Below are 18608 nucleotides of genomic sequence, written 5' to 3' on the forward strand. Positions count from 1 at the left end.
CACAAGGAAAGATGAGAAAGGTTTGATATCTTGGGTTCCATCAGCTTCACAACTTAATTTTTCATCAATTTTCTTTCTGGTATTGTACTTTTCACTCACAGAATTTGCTTTCACAACATGATAAATTTGAAAATAATTTATGAATCTATGAAGAATTTGGACACAACTATGGAGCAATGGTTGCTAAGTGAATATAATAGTTTCCAAGACACATGTGAAGCTGTTCACGTAAGCAGGCATTAGTGCAGATACTGTACGCCCACCACCTGGACACACAAACACAAGAGTGCATGGCAGCAAATGGAGGGTAGTGTTGTGTTTGGCTCTGTATTTGAGAGGAAGAAATCAATGCAGACAGCCATCTGAAATGGCTTTTGCACTCACACATGTACACGTACACACACACACACACACACACACACACACACACACACACACACACACAATTGCACAATGATTTTCAGTAATATCGAGGAGGTGATGGCCTTGTGGGCAATAAGCCTCTCCAGCTCTGCGGTGGAAGTACACAGCAGATGTTTTCAAAGCCTCATCATACAGCAGAAATCACATGGCAGACGAGCTGATAGGCTCTGGTCACAAAGACATACATCTCCTGATAAGATCCAGTATAAAAGTTCTTGCGGCACACATACGAATCACTGGTACAGATAATGCTCTATAAAACTTCAAAGGGACACTGTGATGAGAGCGAAAAGTGAGGCATGAGGAAATGTAATAGATAGAGTTTGGCACAAAATGGCAAAAAAGGCAGCACACAACTGTTCCTCTGAGTGATTAAACTTCCATAGGCTGTGAGCACAAGATCGGGCTGGGTATCATTTAGGTTTTACGTATTCTGATCTTTCCTCTACTTATCAGTTCCACTTTTCGTTGAATCCGAGCTATTGGTACTTTTCTACACCCCTGAGGCATTTGCCACAAAAAAGAAAAAAAAAAAAAAAAAAAAAAAAAAAAAAAAAAAAAAAATCAAAAAGAAATCAAAATATGTAGCAAAAACTACTTTCATTTTTAGCAAATTTAAGCTGCCCTAAGTTGTCAGAAGATTCTTTTTGGTTGAATGATAAAAAAGCATGAATATTCTTTGTGTTGCCATGTTCTAATTAAAGGTATATGATAGGCATATTGTATTAAGTAATATTTCCATATGTTTTTTGATTATAAAGCAAGTCTAGGTTCTATCTTAATACTGTGAAAGTATCAAACTGAGAAATGCACACAGCACACATTCAGAAAATGTGCCTTCAAAACAAGCCACCAGGACTTCTGTAACTTTGGGAATTCACAATGAAGCAGACACCTTCCTCAGCCATGCCCCAAGCTTGGCCCATCTGGACCCAACATCCAGTCATGCAAAATTTGGTTGGATCGTTTACCTTAAATCTGCTATTGATCACCAAGAAAACAGCCAACAAATCAGAAGAGACGTTCAGAACCTCTTTTCTGATTGGCTCACTGATCTGTTGCGACTAGAGCTCCAGAGAGCAGCCCGAGAGAGGAGATGTAAAACTACATCCAATGATTTTTGGTACTTCAAATCTCAAACATATCTTCTTATAAATATCAACACTTCAAATGCAACAAAGGAAAAATTTAAAAATGGGACCTTTAAGTATTTTCTGTAACATTTTGCTCTTTAAAGTCCTGGCCACAGTCCGCCATATTGTAAACATTGTACTTGAGCACTGGTGCAATGCATAACCACTGATGCAGACAGAAGCACAGGTGGTGCTCACTTGCTTCCAGCAATGAAAAGGCTGAGTTGAGCATGTTTCTTAACAAATCCCTGGGGTTCTTATAAGTTCCAGTTTAGACTCAGCTCTCGATACCCGATCCTGACTTTCTGCAGACACTGGGGGGGTTTATGTGGCGGCTCCATGCTCAGGTCTCTATGGTAGGTAGATCTATGAATAGATTTTGGCACAAAATGGCAGCCGCTGCTGTAGGCTCTTGCATCCATGTGTACAGAGGCAGCTGAGGTGCAACTGGCATCTCTGTTTCGTTATCAAAGGAGACAGGCAGAGGAGCTGCTCTCCCCGGGGGCGACAACACAAGCATGGCTGAACATCCTACAGTCATTCTGACTTCTTTTTTTTTTTTCCCTCCACCTATTCCTCACTTCCATGGGTCCTCTCTCTGGAAACTCTCTCACCATCTTCTCAATCTCCTTATCTCTCCATTTTCCCGACACAGCTCCGTCTCTCGGGGGAATCCACTATTCCCCACAGGCCTGTTTGTGCCTCTGCTGAGATGACATCCATCTTACCAGGAGGGGGTTTTCATTGTTCTACTTCATACCATCTCTGCCTCACGTGCAACTTTACGCGCTCCTGCGTGCCTTTGCATATTAAACAAGAGCGAGTGACTGCATGTGTGTTCGGAATGAAGAGACGACATGTGTAGCTATAAGTTGATGGCGGGAATGATTGAGAGATTGAGAGTATCTGTCAGGACTGCTCATGTTGAAAGGGTTAAAGGGAAGCAAGCACACCGTTCCCTCTGGGCAAAACACCCCTGGCTTCTACCTGGAGTTAAACTGATTTATGTGACTGACAGTAGAGGAGTGGGAACATTAAGTTTCTTCTTGTCTGGCTATTCCTGGGGCTTTTTACACACCCACTGCCACAAGCATTTCTGTCAATGGCTCCCAGTGGAGAGTACAATCAGAAGTTTCAAAGGGGCAAGTTAGGTTCCGCTCGTTTTCACTTTAAAGTAACCTGAGTTCACGAGCTAAACCTTTGATCAATGCAAAAAAAAAAAAAAGAGAGAGAAGCTTATCAGAATATGAATAATGTGTCACAGCATTTAGTGCAGTTAACTATTCAAAAATCCTGCTGACAGACACTTGACTATCTGAACCCAGAATCCAACACTGCACACTTTTTAAGTATCATTTGTGTGGAGAAATACTGAAGAATCAGAGGCTGACCTTAAAGCAACGCATCTCTTGTACTGACTAAATTAAAAGCACGCACGGAGCAGGTGTTCAGCAGCTCTTTGATGTACGTTGAAAAAAAAAAAAAAAAAAAGACGGGATGTTGCACAATCACATCAAGCTGCTGCAATGAAATAACTTTGAAAGCAATCTTGCCTCAGATTTGACCAAGAAAAAGAAATCTAACACACGTTTAATGGCATAATACAAGATAATGGTGCGGACAATCAAGCATTTCTTCAAAGAAGGCATTTGATTACCCTTTTTATAATATTTCTGTACAAAACCAGACACTGTTAACATTTTGTTATTAACACTAAATCACTGAGATCTGAAAAACTCTTTGGTGGCTGGCTAAAGCAAGCTGGCATGTATAAAATGCTTCATTTCACTATAGGTGATTTTAAATGCATACATGTGATTGTGGCCTAATCTAATGTTTCTGTATATGAGAGCAGCTACCCTACAGGTCTCACTATCTTGCAGCAGGTTTTGCTGTTTTTAATCTGTGGCTATCAGCCTGTCCTGGCAGTGGAGCACTATCTGGCAACCTTTCCCACCCCTGCCCTTGCAGCACCCAACCGCCTGGATGCCTCATCCTAAACACACAATGCATATACACAATTAATATAATAAGGAAAGAGCAACAGTGGGAGACAAGGAATGAAATCATATTGTCCAGGATGATGATATTGTCCAGGATTCAAGTTCAGAGGTGAGGTGAGCAGATGCAGTCAGAGACAGGTATCATCTGTGGTTGTAATCATTCATATCAGTGTAGGAAGAAAAGGGGAAGTATAGTGTAGGTATAACACACACACACACACACACACACACACACACACACACACACACACACACACTTGTATATTTTTGTCTGTGAGGGGGAGAGATGGTGCAGGTAAGACACCTGTTTAGGGCACATTTCAATCTGAACTACAAAATTATATGTTTCAGGGACACCTAAGAGTGTGTGTGTGTTGGATTGTGTGAGTCTGAGTGTGTGAGGTACTTGTGTCTGTGAAAAAGAGAAGAAAGTCTCAGTGATGTCCTGATTAAATGTGTCAGTCAGTAGGTGGGTGGAGAGAAAAGGCCAGAACAGCAAGCGAGCGAGAAGGACAAAGAGAATCTCGCTGTATGATGTTACTCCAAAGGCCCGGATCAAAAAATTACAGCTGTGCAAAAACACCTGGTCCTGAGTACAATCTTGCAATGCAATGGTGTAGCATTTTTGCACCCTAACGATGTAGAAACACATGCAGTTAAAGACATTAGTGAACTTTGTCCGATCCGATTAGAAAATGATTTCAAGAAAAAGGGAACACGAGGACCTGCTGTACGTCAAACAACCTCCTATTACCTCTTGGCTCAACCTTTACTGAGCTTACAAATCTAGTCAAAACTGGCATCTCACACTCCCACCAGGGAAGAGCGTCTGGGGCTGACTTGCTTAAACTGCTCTTGACAGCTGCACACCGACTGATTCTGAGCACTCTTTGGGCCCAGCGTGCTTTAGCCTAAAGGCAGAGGCATGGTCTGATCACGACATGTCTCTTAAGCCAGACAGCCTCTGCCTGGAGCCTCCAACAAATAACAAAAAACACAGGGCCACACGCATACATAAACACACACAGAGCACCTGACCCAGGCCCGCTGCAGGTGAGGTTGGCTAAGAAGGTGAGGAAATCTCTCTCTGCCCTGACACAGACGCACGAGCCTACTGTATATATCCACTTCCCTTCACTACTGACTCCGCTCAAGTGCTGTCAAAGGTGTTGAGAGAAGACAGTGTGTCAGTGTTGAGAAAAGACTAAGGTGTATATTGTTTGGAAATTATGTAAAAGAGGCACACTGGATGAAAAAAAGTTGTGTGTGTGTTTGTGTGTGTGTAACCCCCCCACTGTTGTATCAGAGAGCGGTATGCTGTCATTTAGAAAGACAGCTGCATCTCTACACAACTCTCTCTCTCTCTCACAGCAGGGCCCCGTCAACCTCCCCTCCAGCAACAAACCCCACAAAAAAAAAAGAAAAAAAGAAAAAAGAAAAAAAAGACAAAGATGGCATTCACACACAAACACTAACCACTAACTCTCTCCCCTCATCAACAGAGGGGAGATGAAGAACTCTGTAGGTATTAATATGGAGAAATTGAGAGAGAGAAGAACAATTTTTGAAGTTTGAACTTTTCTTTCTAGTGTCTTTGTGGCGAGAAGAGTTTGTGTTTTCACCTGTTTCACCTGTGTGTGTGTGTGTGTGGGGGGGGTGCATCAGAGACAGCCCTTAAGCCCTGTATAATACTCTGATTATGAGGATAACATTGTGTGTGCCATCAACCACCTCCAAGCTTTGTTTTTGTTCCTAAGTGAGCACTACAATTCCCTGAACAACAAGAAACAGCCTGTAAATCCACATACAGAGCACACACACTAAAGACCCGAGAGTGCCTCTTCATAGACTCCAATTATAAGCCAAGAGGTAGGCAATTAAAATTTCCATCACAGGGTGACAAAGCGTCTTAAGTGGCTGGGCTATAGTCCTGAAAAGTAGCTTGATGACTCTATTCATTTGGTGCCTGCTGAAGCCTCACCTTCCCATCACTTCTAATTAAGGAGGCAAAAAGGATCCAAATGCCTCCATGCAGAGGGCTGGAGGTGGGGAAGAGCGCAGAGAAGGTGAAGAGGTGTGAAAGAAAAAAAAAAGGCTATTGGAAACTAAATGACAAAGTGGTAGTTTTGTACTTTCACAGTTGAGAAGCGCTCATTCAGTGACGAAAAGAAAAAAAAAAAACATCAGCCGACAGTTTTTCCGTCACAATGCAGGGAGGGTGTGATCCCAAATTAATTCAGGCTTAAACTCATAAATATTCAAAGAGTCAAAGTGAAACGTGTGCTCAGAAGTCAATCAGAGCTCTTAGAAAATCACGAGGTGCTGGATCAAGAGTGAGAGACAACTCCAGCTGCCTCGCTTCTCGTCTTCCAAACACACAGGTTTCACATTTACACTGTATCACAGGACCATTCCACTGATTTTGCACATGATGTTCAGTTTACTTGTCATGATGGAGCACTACTTAACCTCCACTTAAAAAAGAAAAAAGTGACAGATATGACCCTGATGGGTCATCCGCTCTTATAGCAGCAACACTGCTACCTTTTCTCTTTTCCTTTGACCGTACTTGCCTGTGGGACTCCATCACATTCCCTCAAACTTCTGCTGCCTTCACCTTTAAAGCTTTATTCTCTGGTATTCTTCCACCACACTTCTACGGTGTATCTCACCTTTTCTTTTGCTTTTTCACTTCTTATATTGCAGTTCCCTTTCCACTTCCTCCCCTTTTATCTCCACACCTTTACGTCCTCCTCTTGTCTCCTGACTTTTATTCACACACAAGCACTTGCAAATAGTGCGCTACCTATTCAGTTTCCCCACATACTTGATTTGTTTAAAGCACCAGACAACTCCAGATAGTTCACAGACAGAAAAGAGAAAAAAGTTTTCACTCTATGCACATCATTTTTGAGGAAGTCCATGTACTTTTCGCTTTTGCTCTTCACCCCTGTGCCTCCTTTCCTCTGCACCCACAAGGCATTCTGCTCATAATGTTACACCGCTCACCTCTCCCCATCCCTCCACTTCTATATTCATCCCTCTCTTCTCTCCTGCCTTTCTTCCTCCATCTCTCAGACCCATGTAACTCCACGGGGACCAGCCATCTAAAGCCCGGCCAGTAATCCTCTCAGGATATTGAAATGCCAATCCTTCCTCCTCCCTGACCCGCACCTCCACCCCATCTCTACAGCCGGCCTGCATCCCCCTCTCCTTCCCTGCCTCAGCTAAAGGGCTTTGGATGGACCACTGGGGGCCGAGACATTCAACCCAAGTGTGTTTCGATCACACACACACACACGCACCCGCACACACAAAAATGCACATATAAGGAACAATACTGAGGCAAGATATCATTATCGCGTTCGTTCTTGCACGTACACAAATCAAGCATGAAGCAATGCACAGAGCGTATGGCATGCAAGCATGGGAGAGCACAGACATGAAAGTGCTGTCACACACACATGGCCTGGTGCACCCAGAGCGCGCGCGCACGCACACACACACACACACACACACGCATCCCTAATCCACAGCTGGATAAGGGGCCCCATGAGCCCTGGGCAAAACTGATCCCCCCCATTTACCCAGCCCATACCCCGTCTCCTCACGCAATTCCAGCCATGTTTCATATCCCCTACTCCCTCTTCCCCTTTTATCCATCCATCCATCCTTGACACACCATGCAAACCTCCCTCCTTCCCCTTGGTGGCCTGGAGAGTCCTGATAAAGCCCCATCTGTCTGGGAGAAATCCACCGCTGCACTGTGCATGTGCAAGCATCCAGTTCCAGATACATTTAAGGAATTTAATTTGTATTTGGTTTTAATGGAGGGTATTAATGTCACGAGATTTAAAATGCTGTTTCAGATGCTTTTTCCTCCACTAAAAGAGAAGATCTTACTGCATGCATAGATGTTAATTGACCCCTTGTGTGTCTATGTGTGTGGTTTGGGTATTTGGCCGTAAAATAGCACCTTCTCTCCCGGAGCTCATACTATGCCCTTAAATCCTCAGGCTTTCTTGGCCCTCAGCTGCCAGCTAAACCGCACCACCCGCTGCTAACAAGCTTACCGTGCCCAGGAAAACAAATACGGTACAGTAGGAGAAGATGGGGGGGGAAGAGAGCTGTGGAGAGGATAGAGAGAAGCAGAGAGGTGAAGAGGAAGAGGGCAGCAGTGATTATGTCAAGGCAGGTGGCGAGAGAAAAGAGAAGACAGTGGGAGGAGTGGTTGTGGATGGAGAGACAGGAGGAGGGAGGTGGGGAGAGAAATTACCATCCAAGAATAGTGAGGTGATATGGGGAGCAGGAAAGGATACGGTGGGGGAAATGAGGAAGGAAATAGAGGGTAAAAAAAGAAGAGGTCTTGATGCAGAGGTAGGGAGGAGGGGGGGGGGGCAGAAAGTAATAAAGAGATGATGAGGTGGCAAGAGAAAAGGAGGGTGAGCGTGTGTGTGTGTGTGTGCGCTGGTGTGTGTTAGCTTTGTTCCAAATCCCTGCTGCAGTATTTATAAAGGTCAGTGAGTTTTGATGGTATAAAGTCTTGGTGTGGAGGCACCCACACATGTACGGACACAAGGCTGAGGGACTGTGCAGGGAGGTTTTTTTTTTCTTCCCAGTTCTGTAGCTGACCTGGCTGCACAGGATTTCTGACCATTACGGCTTTGCTCCTGCAGATGAGCTATACCTCACTTCACAGCGCACCGAGGCTCTGATCACACTCACCCACAACAATACTGCTGTAAAATCTGTCTGCCTCATCCTGCTGAGAAAACGAGACACACAGAGTCCTTATGGATTTTAGTCTGGGGCAGTTGGAGGTAAAAGTTGTTGGATTTGTCTCCCGTCTCTTTCTCTGAAAGTTTTGGTTGTCTCCCTTGGCAACAGATAACACATACTGAAATATCAGAGTTCATAGTCGCAGTCTTGTTAATGTTTATAGATCAGATGTGGATTATGGATGCACATTTATTTTTGTTTTTTACTGATATTAAAAAAAATGCTTAACAGGGAGATAAAGCCAGAGGGCAAGACTAAACAAAAATGTGAATTTTGTACCTTATTTTCAGGGATACTGAAAATTGTGTTTACTGGAACACAACGCATTTATATGCTTGGTTTAATAATAAGAGTTTCTTATATTTTCATTAATAAAATTTCACATATCTTGTTTTAATAAGGGACATCCATCTCAAGTTGTAATCTTGTTGTATGTAGATGATGTTTAATATTTCCACCAGCATTAATGAGACTTTACCCCATGCCTGATATAACTGAACAAGGTCCTCATTTCATTTCTGCCCTCTAACAAACGCACGTGGACGCAGACATTTACACAGCCTTACCTCACACGACCCTCAGGGAGAGCCCACCGCTGAAGTGAGTTGGCTTGTGTCATATGTGGTCGGTTAGCTGTTTGATGTGAACCATGCTCTGCTAGTCATGTGCGGGAAAACATAGGTCTTTTAACAAAGCTGGACATGCAGGCACATGTCAAAATCTAAATACATTTCCTTTTAATTCTCTCTCTCGGCCTCTCTCACACACACACACACACACACACACACACACACACACACACACACACACACACACACACACACACACACAAAGGCAGCATTAAAAACCCAACACCAAATGTCAGTCTAAATCCTCCCTGACACAGAAAGTCTTCTGAAACCCCTGCAAACACACTCTCCTAACCCCTTGTCCAATCCCTCTGGATGACACGGTTAGTGGGACAACTCACACCCTAATACCCCATAATAACGACAAATCAACGGGCATGGCAACTGCTGACATGACAGACAGACAGGGAAGGGGAGATAAAAGGGAGAAAGGTTGAAAGAACTGTGGGGACAGGAAAAAAAAAATAATCACCACAGGTTTGTCCTTTTCTGATATAGTGTCCCTAACCTTGGAGCTCGGGGTGTTTGGGAAGCTAAATCCCTTTAGGGAGCTGAAGGTGTAGCTTTTTAGCTCGGTTACCTTCAGCCGTTCTCTCATAGATTTCAACTGATGGCAGATAAAAGGGGTTCGGTTTGAGACACTGCGACACATTTTCAGAACCATACACCACAGCCTGGATATGGACAAAACATTCAAAATAACATGGAATCAGTTGACTCTGTGTATTGTTAAAGGGGCACTCATGATCACACCTCACTCTAACATTGCTTGATGCAGTTTTAAGTAAAAAAAAAAAAAAAAAATGCCATTAGTGGAATGCAATCGTGCTGAAATGGATAAATAAAGGATAAGAAGAAGAAAAAAAATGTATTTCCGTTGCAAAACAAAATTACTTTTCTAATAAAATACTGCAGTTGTGAACTTAGCGGAGAGCGGCAGTGGTATTAAGTCTCAACCACATGTCACTGATATTGAATAGAGATCTAGTGCATACACGTAAAGCTGTCCTTCTAACCACTCCCTCACCCTATGTGGTCCAGATGTCCAGATGTTGCACTTACGTAACATTTACAGTTGGTCAGCAAGAGGATCTAGGCCACAGAGACACACTCGCATTCATTATAAATACTCAATCTACTTAAATCCGCCCTCTGTATACACAGATGCAAATCTCAGTCATGAACCCGACTTGCAACACACCAATTCAAAATGATTTCTTCATTTACGTGCAAACATCTTACAGCTGTCATTAAAAGAGCATAATGAAGTGAGTCCCTTTGCCGTTATAAACAAACTGTTACTGTATATCCACCTTTAACTGGCTTGAAACTAAGCAGAGACCCGAGGTGAGTGCTGCTGCCATCTCAGCCCTCGCATATGACTAACAGTTCTCCATTCATTATGCAGCACATTTCTCAAAGCTAATTTCCAGTTAGTGGCAAAAACACACTCTGCCATTCTCACTTTGTCATTGTTTCTCCATCACCTGCTTCCTTGTGCAGCACCTTTCATCGTCTTTCTCCATCATACTTCATTTGCTTCATTACGCCTTCTGTCTTCAGAATCAGATTTCTTTCACCATTTTCAATGAGTAAACAAGCTTTCTCAACGACATGCACAGTGGGTATGACAGATAAATGCATGTGTGCATTTGCGTACAAGGTATTTGCGTTCAAGCAAGAATGTGTGCTTGTACTTTATTGTGTGTGTGTGTGTGTGTGTGTGGGTGTGTTTGGTCTTTTCACACTTGAGCTCCCCCATATAGTGTTGTTGCAGCGCCGGTTGACAGGGCTACTTGGCAAAGTGCTTTTTCAAGCCCCTGGCTAATGGCCTGCTGAAGACTGCTGCTGATGAAAATGAGATCACCTCCACCGGCGATACTTTTTTGCTCTGTCTGCAGTGACTGGCACACTGTCAGTGTGGGGAAGGAGTGTGTGTGATGAGACTTTGTGCTGCTTAGCATACACATAACTGAAAATCACACCGCAGGATGCGCATTTAGTATTGAATGCCATGTGTGCTGCACAGTATGTTGCAGTATACACTTTGAGAATCTACATAAATTACAAGCTTAGTAAAAGGTCACAGTGCGCCTGTGAGTGTACATACATCTATTTATGTAAAGGGAGATGTACACAGGGCCTGCAAGTGTGTACATGTACATATGCCTGTCTTTTGTGTGTGTGTGTGTGTGTGTGTAAATTGATGTGCTTTTACAAAACAAAACCTTAGAGATCTTCAGCAAATAGAAGTCAAATGTGCAAATTACCACAGTGAAGACTGCAGATTTAATGATCGAAGCTATTGTTTTGTTTAATGAGATGTCGTAAGAATCAATCAGACCCTGTAATAGAGGTAATATTTTCCCCAAAACACAAACCAAACACTAACATCATCTACAGCAAAACAGCACAAATATTATTGTAAATTCCACCTCAACTTTTTTGGAAACGCAAAGACAAATTCAAGCCAAATCAGCAAGAACCTAGTAGACTTCCTTAAGATATTCAGATTGAGAAACCCATGCAGTGCAAGTCGATTTAAGACGTATGATAATTTTAGCTCACACGTAATGTAGTCTGACTGCATTTCAGAGACATGCAAGTGCGCTGGTGTGTCCCAGTTGAGTACATTTGCTACATCATCTTTTCTGAAATGCAGAGTGACCTCATTCTTGTTCAGCTGTTGTTTGTCACCTCTGCCAAGGAAGTTGTGTTTTCACCCACGTCTGTTTGTCTGTTGGTTTGTTTGTCAGCAGGATTACGGAAAAAAAATACAGCACCGATTTACACAAAGCTTGGTGGAGGGATGAAGGAAGAAACCATTCAATTTTGGAGCCAATCCAGTTAAAAGGGGCAAATCCAGGAATTTTACTATCACATTGTTTAACATTGCAAGATTGCAAGGGCATTTTTCCACATTTTTGAAAATTTTTCAGGAAATAATGTTTGGATTGTGATGCAAGAAAAAACATATTTTGTTTTTACAGTTTGATGCAGATCCAGATAATAATCTGGATCTCACAGACTTGTGTAGGATTGTTTGGCCTTGGTGGAGGTATACGCTCTGCTGAGTGCAATTCTGGTTTCCTGACCGTGCAGACTTGGACTGTTATTTAAAATGTAACCTGCTCCTTCCCTACACATGCCTTTGTGTCTGTACGTGAATGTGAGGCTATGTTTGAAGATCATACTGTGACTCACCAGGAAGGCTTGTTGACACGTTGACCTGTGTGTAGAACCTCTTGTTGGGCAGCAGCTCTGACACTCCGTTTAAGGCCTCCACAGTGAACGTGTAGTTGGTGTTGGGAAGGAGGTTGACCACGGTCACCGTTCTTTCCGTCAGGCCGACCTGCTGAGGGACGAAGCCGACACTTGCTCCACACGGCTCGCACTGCCTCCCGAGACACCGCCGGCAACCCACGCTGTAGGTCAGATCCACCCGGCCACCTGTGTCGGATGGTGCCGCCCACTCCAGGATCAGGGTGGACTGCTTCAGGGTGTAGACCAAATCTCTAGGAGGGGAAGGGGGCCCTGAGAGAGGCACGAGTAGGACAATTTTATTTTGGTTTATGGTTTTTGGTATGGTCTTTTTTGAAAACAAAGAAAAGACAAGACACACAAATATATAGAGGGGGGAGTAGACGATATGTGATCCCTTTTTGCAAATATCAATCTAAAATGACCAAGGATCTTACAATTTATTGAATCAAACACTAACCATTAAGTATATAACCAATAAATATTGTAAATCTGCAGCAATCATTTTATACTCCCAATTTTTGCTCAGCATCTTTTTTTTTTTTTTAACTCCTAACTGTTAAACTGAAACAGCACCTCCTAGTGTCCACTTGTTGTAATCATGAAGCTGGGCATTGCTGACACAAAGGCTTGGACAAACAACATGTTTTGAGTGTTGTCACCTGCATGGCTTCCCAAGATCGCTCAAACATCATGATGCTGAAGCGTGAGATTTTATCACATGACTGATGGACTTAGTCCGCTGGGTATTACAGCGCGATTGCATGCATGGGCTCAGTTTGCACATCACGCTTTGATAATCCTGTTTTATCCTGGATTTGGGTTTAAGAAACAATTGTTTTGATGAGAACCACTTGACTCTTATGGGAAGGGGCAATTGAGAATGTGGAGTTGTTTACTGTGGTATACTAGTATATGTGGTATTATCATGGTAAGGCAGTGGGGTGAGGCAACATTCACTGGCTTGAGATGGAGGAGGGATTAGAGATGATGCAGAGAAAATAGCAAAACACTTGGAAACAAGACTCGAACTAAAAGTGGATTACAAGCTGGTCCATAATGTGATGTCAACAGTCCTCTGTGGAACAAAACCTCCATTTACCATCAGTAAATAAAGCTGAGTTGCCATGGAGAAGGCTTTTAACTCTCCTGGAACATGAATCTGATGGGATATTCAGTTGTGATATGCCAGACGCATCTCAAGAGTCACAGCTGTCTACTATAAGGCTGTGTATGTGGAGATTTGTGGTGGGACTCTCAAGGTAAAACATGGGACAATTATGACATGTCTCTGGATTATACTTGTGTTGTCAAAGCCAATGAAATCTGTAGGAAAATTACATTATCCATCCATTGTTGTCTGACACACACGGATTTGCATGTACTTTAAAACCTAAAACATTTTAAAATCACCCACCACATGTGACAAAAAGGATAAACACAAAATATACAGTCTAGTTTTAAAGGGCTGAAAAGCACCAGAGGCCAGAGGACTGTACCTCATCACTAAGTCCGTGTCCTGACTGACCTGTGCCTTTTCCTGCAGGTCCTTGTGCACAGAGGCTAAATAGAGCTTAGGTCCATTAAAGGACATGAATTTTATATGTGTCCCTCTATGTGTGTGCATGTGCTGTGTAATGAATAAGTGAAGGTGTGCTGCTCTGTGCGTGCTGTCAAACACGTCACACACACCACAGCTGCGTCCCGCTCCCAGACACACGTGGAGCACAGAGTTACGTAAGCCCAGAGAGCATTCAGAGTGTGAACACACACACACACTCACACACACACACACACACACAGACACACACACACACACACACACACACACACACTAGATGTAGACACAGCTGGGCCTTTTATTCACATCTCTCTGTACTTCTACGCTTTCTCGGCCTCGGACTCCCTCTGCTCTTCCTTTTTCTTTCTTCTCATCTTCAAATCGGAGTGTCTCTTATGAAAACACCCCTGTAACCATCCTGCCCCTCTTCTTCCGCGTATTTTACCCTCTTTCACTCTCCGTCTCCACCTTCCATCTACTTTTGCCATGTCCATCCAAATGACTTTGACACCCTGTGCACTGCTGATCCAACAGAATGCATCATAGCAAATGCAAACTTGCTCTTGATGTTGTTTTTGCAATAGTGCCAGTTAGGCCTATGAGGAGTTTGCATTTCTGTATTTGCTTAAACTAGATGAGGATTTCATGACTCAAAATAGACCATTGTTTTCCCTGTTTTGGTAAGTGCCCATGTTAAAATTGAGCATGACTTTTGTGGTGCTCTGTTACAAGAAAACAGTATAATTCATAAGTCAAGACATGTAATAAGTGATGCTATCAAGAAGGCATAGCCAGTGTATTATCCATTTAGTAGACACAAGGTAACAGGCTTGCTCAGCTGGCTGAAACTTGTGCAAACATTATAATAACTTAATAATATTAGCTAATATTGTTAGCCTAAATTATTAGCTATTATTAGCCCTGCTCATACGTTTAAGTAATGTTTCATCGAGATAACATGAAAAAGAAACCTGTAGGTTGGGACAGAAGGCTCACAATCGTAGCTAACTGGCTAACATAGCCTGCTAGCCCATTTCAGCTAGCGAGGATAGCCAAGCTGTCTTCAGTGGCATATATTTGCTACTTTAATATGCATGAGAGACTTCCCCCGTTTGGAAAAGAGTCAGGTCAAGGACATGGTAGGTTTGTATCCTATGACTATGTGTGAAATTTGGAACAGTGATAATAATCTATTGATTGTAACTTATTCTAAGATTTCCTGAAGGAAATTTGCTGTTTTTAACACTTTTGCACTTAAAGCATGAAAAATCTGTATTTATGTATTTCCCTAAACCAGAAAAAAAACTGTTCTGCTTCAACTTCATTATTCCTCCTGAAATTTATGGGCTCCCACTGTTTTCAAAAATCCATTTGCAGTGACATGTTGGCAAACATTATGCATGACTTATACATATTTTTCTTATAGTCATTATGCTATAGTCATCGCCTTTGCAGTTCTGTCAGCAGGACTTCCACTCTGCCAAACTGAATGCAAAGTGCATTTCTGTGACTTTCTGTGAGACATTTAATTCTACTGTTTTCCAAAGTTTCACTTTTCCTCTTCACAGCCACCAAGAGATATTTAACAGTGTGCTGTATTGGAACATTTCTGAATAGCTGCCATCGATAATGGTAATTAGTCGTGTCAGGAAGTTTCACCAGACGTGTCTCATTTAAAACATGTGGCAAGGTGTTTTTTCACATGTTTCAAAAATGATTCTTAAAAAAATGATGAGGAGTCTGTTGTTTCAAAGAGACAGCAGTAGCTTTTAACTGTGGTAAACACATTAAGGTGTAGATACTTCACAGGCCTTAATGGCAAAGGGAAAAGAATAAAATTACACCGGTATTATTATCTAATTGCTGAGAATAATAAGGTGTGCATATCAAACCTCATTCATCTGGCAAACTCTCCCTCTTTCTTTTATTCTTATAATGCTAGATTCATCAAGCTCTCCCTTTCTCCATCCGTAAACACACGGTGGATTAGCCGAATCTGGGGATGATCATAATTACAGAATCAATAGTGTAATTAATGTGGTCATTAGGCTGCTATAAATGTTATCACGCAGGGATCACAGAGCTCAGCGATCAATATTGTAATTAAACCCCTCCAAAGCAGTTACCATAAAAGCTAGTATGACCACACACTTGCGCATATATGTGTACGCACAAGTTAATATGTGTGTATGTGTGTGTGTATACAAACATGCACGGACAGACGTAGTGACCCAATGGTTTTACTGCCCTGAGTACTCCCGGGATATTGAGCCCATTATTCCTCCATCTAATTACTAAGCTATATCAATAGGCTGTTCTCCATGCAGGAATCAATAGGGCTACCCTGTATGGTCTTTGTCTTATTGGCCTTGTAGTGCATCTTTATTGGAGAAGAATGGTACTCGGTGTGGGAGAAGGGGTGAGGGAGGGTGAGAGAAGGTAAGAGGTGAGGGATGAACGGATAATGCGTGGTCAGTGGGGATGAGGTTATATAGTTTGTCGCTTGAGGACAGAGAGATGAGATTTCAGTTTGGCAGAGGGAAGAAGAACGATAACCCGCACGGATGAAAGGATGAAGAGGAAGGAAAATGTGAAGAGGCAGTGTGCAGAAAGAAGAGTGATGAGTGGTCGAGTTAAGAAGACAGACAGAGAGAGAGGGGGGGGGGGGGGGGGGGGGGGGGGTGTGCGTTCAGGGGTCACAAAGGAGGAATGGAGGAGGGTAGAAAAAGACTGGTTGGTCCATAATGGATGTAATAGATGTATTGCCGACAATGGATGGGTAATGTCAGGAGGAAAGGTGGATGAATACGGACAGAATGCACAAGGTTAAGCAAAAAGATGGAGAAAATGGGGTGATGGGCTTTTTGGGAGAATACATAATATGGGCGTAATGTTCGGAGGAATGAAGGATGGATGGGTGATAACAGGTTAAGAGGCAGAGAAAATGGCTGCAGTGAATGGACACATAATGTGTGTATTCTATCGGATGAAATCAGAGGGGGTGTAAGCACAGGTTGGGAGGGGTTACAGTTATGGGGAAAGTCCACCCTAAAACATAAAATAATGGGTTTGATTCATGAGGATATTTGCTCTATGGAGGATTAACCGTACCAATTTTGTCAAGCAAGGACTATATTTATCTGTTATCCTTAAAACATACTACATCTAGAACTATTTATTCAAAATAAAACCCTATTTTATTGTTATCAAAGGGAAGTTGTAGCATAAGACACGTATAATCTCTCTCGTTTTGGGACAGACTCATTTCTGGTCAACAATCTGGGCTGATGAAAAGCAACACCAGACATGTTTTCAGGTGGACTTCTGCATTTTTACTTTGATGCAATTCAATACGAAAAGTCTTGAATTGCAGTGGAGGGCTATAAGGTGAAGGAGAGGTGAAGGTTGGGGGAGATGAGACATGGAAATGGGCTGATGAGGAGGAGCTGGAGATGGAAAAATAAGGATAAATGGCCAGACAGAGACTGGGGAGGTGGGCGCAGGTCAGGCGCGGGGTTGATGAGATGAGAAAAGGGTGAAGTGGATGAAAGGATGCAGGGTGAAGGACAGGTAAACCATAGGGTCATTATAGATATCCAGGCAAAGTGGATATATGGAAGGGTGAATGGGCGAGATAATGACTTAATGCAAAAAATGTCTAGATGAAATGATACAGTATAGGAGTGTGCAATAGCAGAAAGAGAGAATACCCAGAGGTCACCACACAAAAATGTAAACAAATATATAATCTAATTACGTGTGCACGGTGCTGAGGGAGTGTCCAAGGGGGTCCTGAAGTGGTCCTCCTCACACACACACGACACAGATCCTTCCTCGTCTGCGACACTGTTGGCTGGGCAGGGGAAACACTCCTGCTGCCTGGAGGACATCTTGTAAGATCCAGGGGGACACGCTGTAAAAGAGCACACACACAGAAATGCGGCACATCAGCCATGTCCAAGAAATTTGATTGAATAATTCCTGCCTCCTTTATCCTAACAAGGGAAATCCCTTTAGAAGCCATATTTTGAGAAGAGTTCTGCACAAGGGAATGAACACATAAATCACATTGTTAAAAAAGAAGAAAAGTAAAGCCATGGGATATTTCTACAGAGTCCAATAAAAAAATTCTCCAGCTCTTTTAAAGATAATTTAAAGACATCTTATATCACTTAAGCATTTTCAGAAACTCCATTAAGCATTTTAAAGCCTAAGAAAAAAAAAAAAAAAAAACTCTAATCTCCCTTTCAATTCATGAGAGAGGAAAATAAAGAATGAATGGAGAAAAAAATAGAAAGCAAGTGAATCCACAGGGAAGTACAGATGAGATAAAAGATAGGATTAGTGGAGAGAAGTAGAGGAGACTTTGGTTAAATCCATCTGACAAACACAATTCTCACATTACGTGTGATCAGTGGCCTTGGCAAATGGCATCAAAGGCTGCTACTGGATTGAACCAGCTAGGCAAATGAAAACAAGCCAAGGCAATGTGCAGACACGCAAATGCAAAACCCAAAACTTCATTTTGTTGTTGTTTCCCCACATTTCCCACTTTATTTGCTTGTTTTCTTTTTCAAACATCTCCCTGTGCAGCCAGAGGCGAAACCCAACTACCTCTGAGAGAGAGAGAGAGAGAGAGAGAGAGAGAGAGAGAGAGAGAGAGACACACTACAAAAAGGTGAGAATGTGGGTGAGGGTGATAAGCACTCATGACCTTACATACGGCAGCTCACAAGAATGCACGCCATGTAACAGAAGCTTATCAATACATGTGTGACATCGGGTGGTGCATAAACACACACTCACAAACACACAGTAT

General features: G+C 42.6%; 1 protein-coding gene across 1 annotated transcript in view; it reads right to left on the reverse strand.

Moving 5' to 3' along the window:
* Positions 1 to 18608, reverse strand: part of LOC111223014 (ephrin type-A receptor 7-like) — a 164858-nt gene that overhangs the window by 37219 nt on the left and 109031 nt on the right. The window contains exons 4-5 of the mRNA XM_022746973.1: positions 17547 to 17702; positions 12172 to 12501 (exon numbers count right to left, since the gene is read on the reverse strand). Of these exons, the coding sequence (XP_022602694.1) occupies positions 12172 to 12501; positions 17547 to 17702 (486 nt within the window). The remainder of the gene's footprint in view (positions 1 to 12171; positions 12502 to 17546; positions 17703 to 18608) is intronic.

This window comes from Seriola dumerili, unplaced genomic scaffold (genome assembly GCF_002260705.1).
Source record: "Seriola dumerili isolate Sdu_G_001 unplaced genomic scaffold, Sdu_1.0 BDQW01000110.1, whole genome shotgun sequence".
Lineage (NCBI taxonomy): Eukaryota > Metazoa > Chordata > Actinopteri > Carangiformes > Carangidae > Seriola > Seriola dumerili.